This window comes from Aegilops tauschii, chromosome 1, assembly GCF_002575655.3.
Source record: "Aegilops tauschii subsp. strangulata cultivar AL8/78 chromosome 1, Aet v6.0, whole genome shotgun sequence".
Taxonomy (NCBI): Eukaryota; Viridiplantae; Streptophyta; class Magnoliopsida; order Poales; family Poaceae; genus Aegilops; species Aegilops tauschii.
In genome coordinates this window covers 137,906,305-137,908,577 of record NC_053035.3, presented here as the reverse complement: position 1 = coordinate 137,908,577, position 2,273 = coordinate 137,906,305, and the positions used below count along the sequence as shown (strand labels likewise).

General features: G+C 50.9%; 1 protein-coding gene across 1 annotated transcript; it reads right to left on the bottom strand.

Moving 5' to 3' along the window:
- Nucleotides 1–459: 459 nt before the first annotated feature.
- LOC141027838 (uncharacterized) lies at nt 460–1,215 on the bottom strand. The gene has a single exon (XM_073505361.1). The coding sequence runs from the start codon at nt 1,213–1,215 to the stop codon at nt 460–462; it is 756 nt and encodes a 251-aa protein (XP_073361462.1).
- Between the last annotated feature and the right edge of the window lie 1,058 nt (nt 1,216–2,273).

Here is a 2,273-nt window from a genome sequence, read left to right as displayed (position 1 = left end):
GGTCGACAATGTTGCAAGGAGTCCACAAAACCAATCAATCCACCTCCAGCTAAAACCCATGCGCTGCATAACTTCCACATTGAACGGCCACTCGACCGAGTCAAAGGCCTTTGAAATATCGAGCTTGAGCATGACAACCGGCTCCTTTAATGCATGCAGCTTTCTTGCCGTGCCTTCGACAAGCATGAAATTATCATGGATGGAGCGACCCTTCACAAAAGCACTCTGGTGATTACCAACCAGACTCGGTAACTCCACTGCTAGCCTAGTTGAGAGAACTTTGTTAAAAATCTTTATGGCCCCATGAACCAAACTGACGGGTCTGAAATCTCGCACATCTGAGGCACCATCTATCTTTGGTTGTAGAGAAACGATGGCCTTGTTGATCGCTTGTAGTCCACGCATATCTCCACGGTAAAATGGATCCAGAGCGGCCATGAAATCTACCTTAATAATTTCCTAGCACGTCGCATAGAAGCGGCCTGTAAACCTGTCCGGACCCGGGGCTTTGTCCAACGGCATTGACTTGACGATCTTCCATACTCCCTCTTCCGTGAATGGAGCATCGAGATCCGGCATGTCTCGGTGCGGGAGCCCAAGAATATCCAGGTTGATAGAATGAGCCCTGAGTGGGGCCGTTCCAAGAAGTTCATTGTAGTAACTGTCCACCATTGTCGCAATTTCCTCCTGGCTCGTCGCCAACTCACTGCCATTTGTCAGGCTGGTGATCATGTTCCTACACTGCTGATGGCAAGCAGACTGGTGAAATAACCCCGTGTTGCCGTCTCCTTCCTTGAGATACAGAATCCGGGACTGTTGACGCGCGATGGATCTCTCAAGAGAACATAATCCCAGCTGTTTATGCTTCAATAGCCTACGTAGCCCCCTTTCGCCCACAAAGAGGTTTCTCAGCTCCATTGCCTTGTCCAGTCGAAAGATGATCTCCAACACCACCGCGATCTGGAGTTTTACATTACCAATCCAGCGGTCGCTCCACTTTTTGATACTTTTTGCCATCGCCCGTAGCTTCAAATCTAGAACCTTGACGGGATTGCCTTCCCTCGGCACCGAACCCCAGGCCTCAACTACCGTGTCCAAGAACCCTTCGGCCTTGGTCCAAAAGGCCTCAAATTTGTATCGCTTCCCCATACACAAGTCCGCATTGTGATCCAAGAGCAACGGACAGTGGTCCGAGACAGCAGAACCCACCGTCATGAGACAGCAAGTTGGGTGCAATTCCTCCCAGGATGACGTACAAAAGATGTGGTCCACCTTCTCCAGAGTAACTGCCTCACGTTCATTCGACCATGTGTAACGCCTGCCGTTTAGGTATACCTCCTTTAGCTCTAGCAAGTTGAGCTTGGCTCGAAATCGGCTCATCATTCGACGGTTGATCCTGCTGTTGCTTTTGTCTTCCGGGTTAACCAGCAAGTTGAAATCTCCAGCCACCAACCACGGTCCCACGTGCAACTCCCTGATGTCCACTAGTTCTTGCAAAAACAAGAGCTTCTCATGATCTTGTTGTGGCCCATAGACGCCAGTGAACCACCATTGTGGCCCCTCCCTTGGCTTCACCAGAGCCGTGAGAGTGTAATCCGTGTAATGAGGGTTAGAAACATGAACCACCGAAGCATCCCAAGCCAACAGGATTCCACCCCGCGTACCAACCGCCGGCAAATAGAAAAAGTTCTCAAATTTATTCCCCATCCAATGCCGCACTACATCAGGTGATATGTTTTCCATCTTGGTTACTTGCAAGCAGACTACACTCGGGCACGCCGCGTTTATGACCTGGGCGATGACATTCCTACGCGCTGGGCTGTTAAGGCCCCGCACATTCCACACTAAGGATTTGAATGGTTGGCTATTCATTTTGAAGCCCCACCCGGACCACTAGAGCCCTGTTCTACTGTACGACATCACCCAGGGCCTCCTCTGCAATCACCGGCAGGATCGCCGGGTGCCACCCAAAGAACGCTAGAATAGCCTCAATGTGAGCATCGGAGAGTGGCCTCCCGAAAAGCTAAACGTACGCTTGCAGGGCCTCATCGCTGATCGTATCTCCTTCATTTTCTAGACATAGCTTGCGTATGATCACATTTTGCTGCTTAGATGCCTTTGAACCTTGGGCACCGCGCTTGGCCAAGCGCACACTCCTCCTATGGTTTGAAACCGGCTGTCGCTTTTGTCTTGGGTGTTTGTTAATGGTGCTCGGTCTCCAGACTGGCAGGCCGGATAGGACTGGGGACAATGTACGCCTCAAATCAATGCAG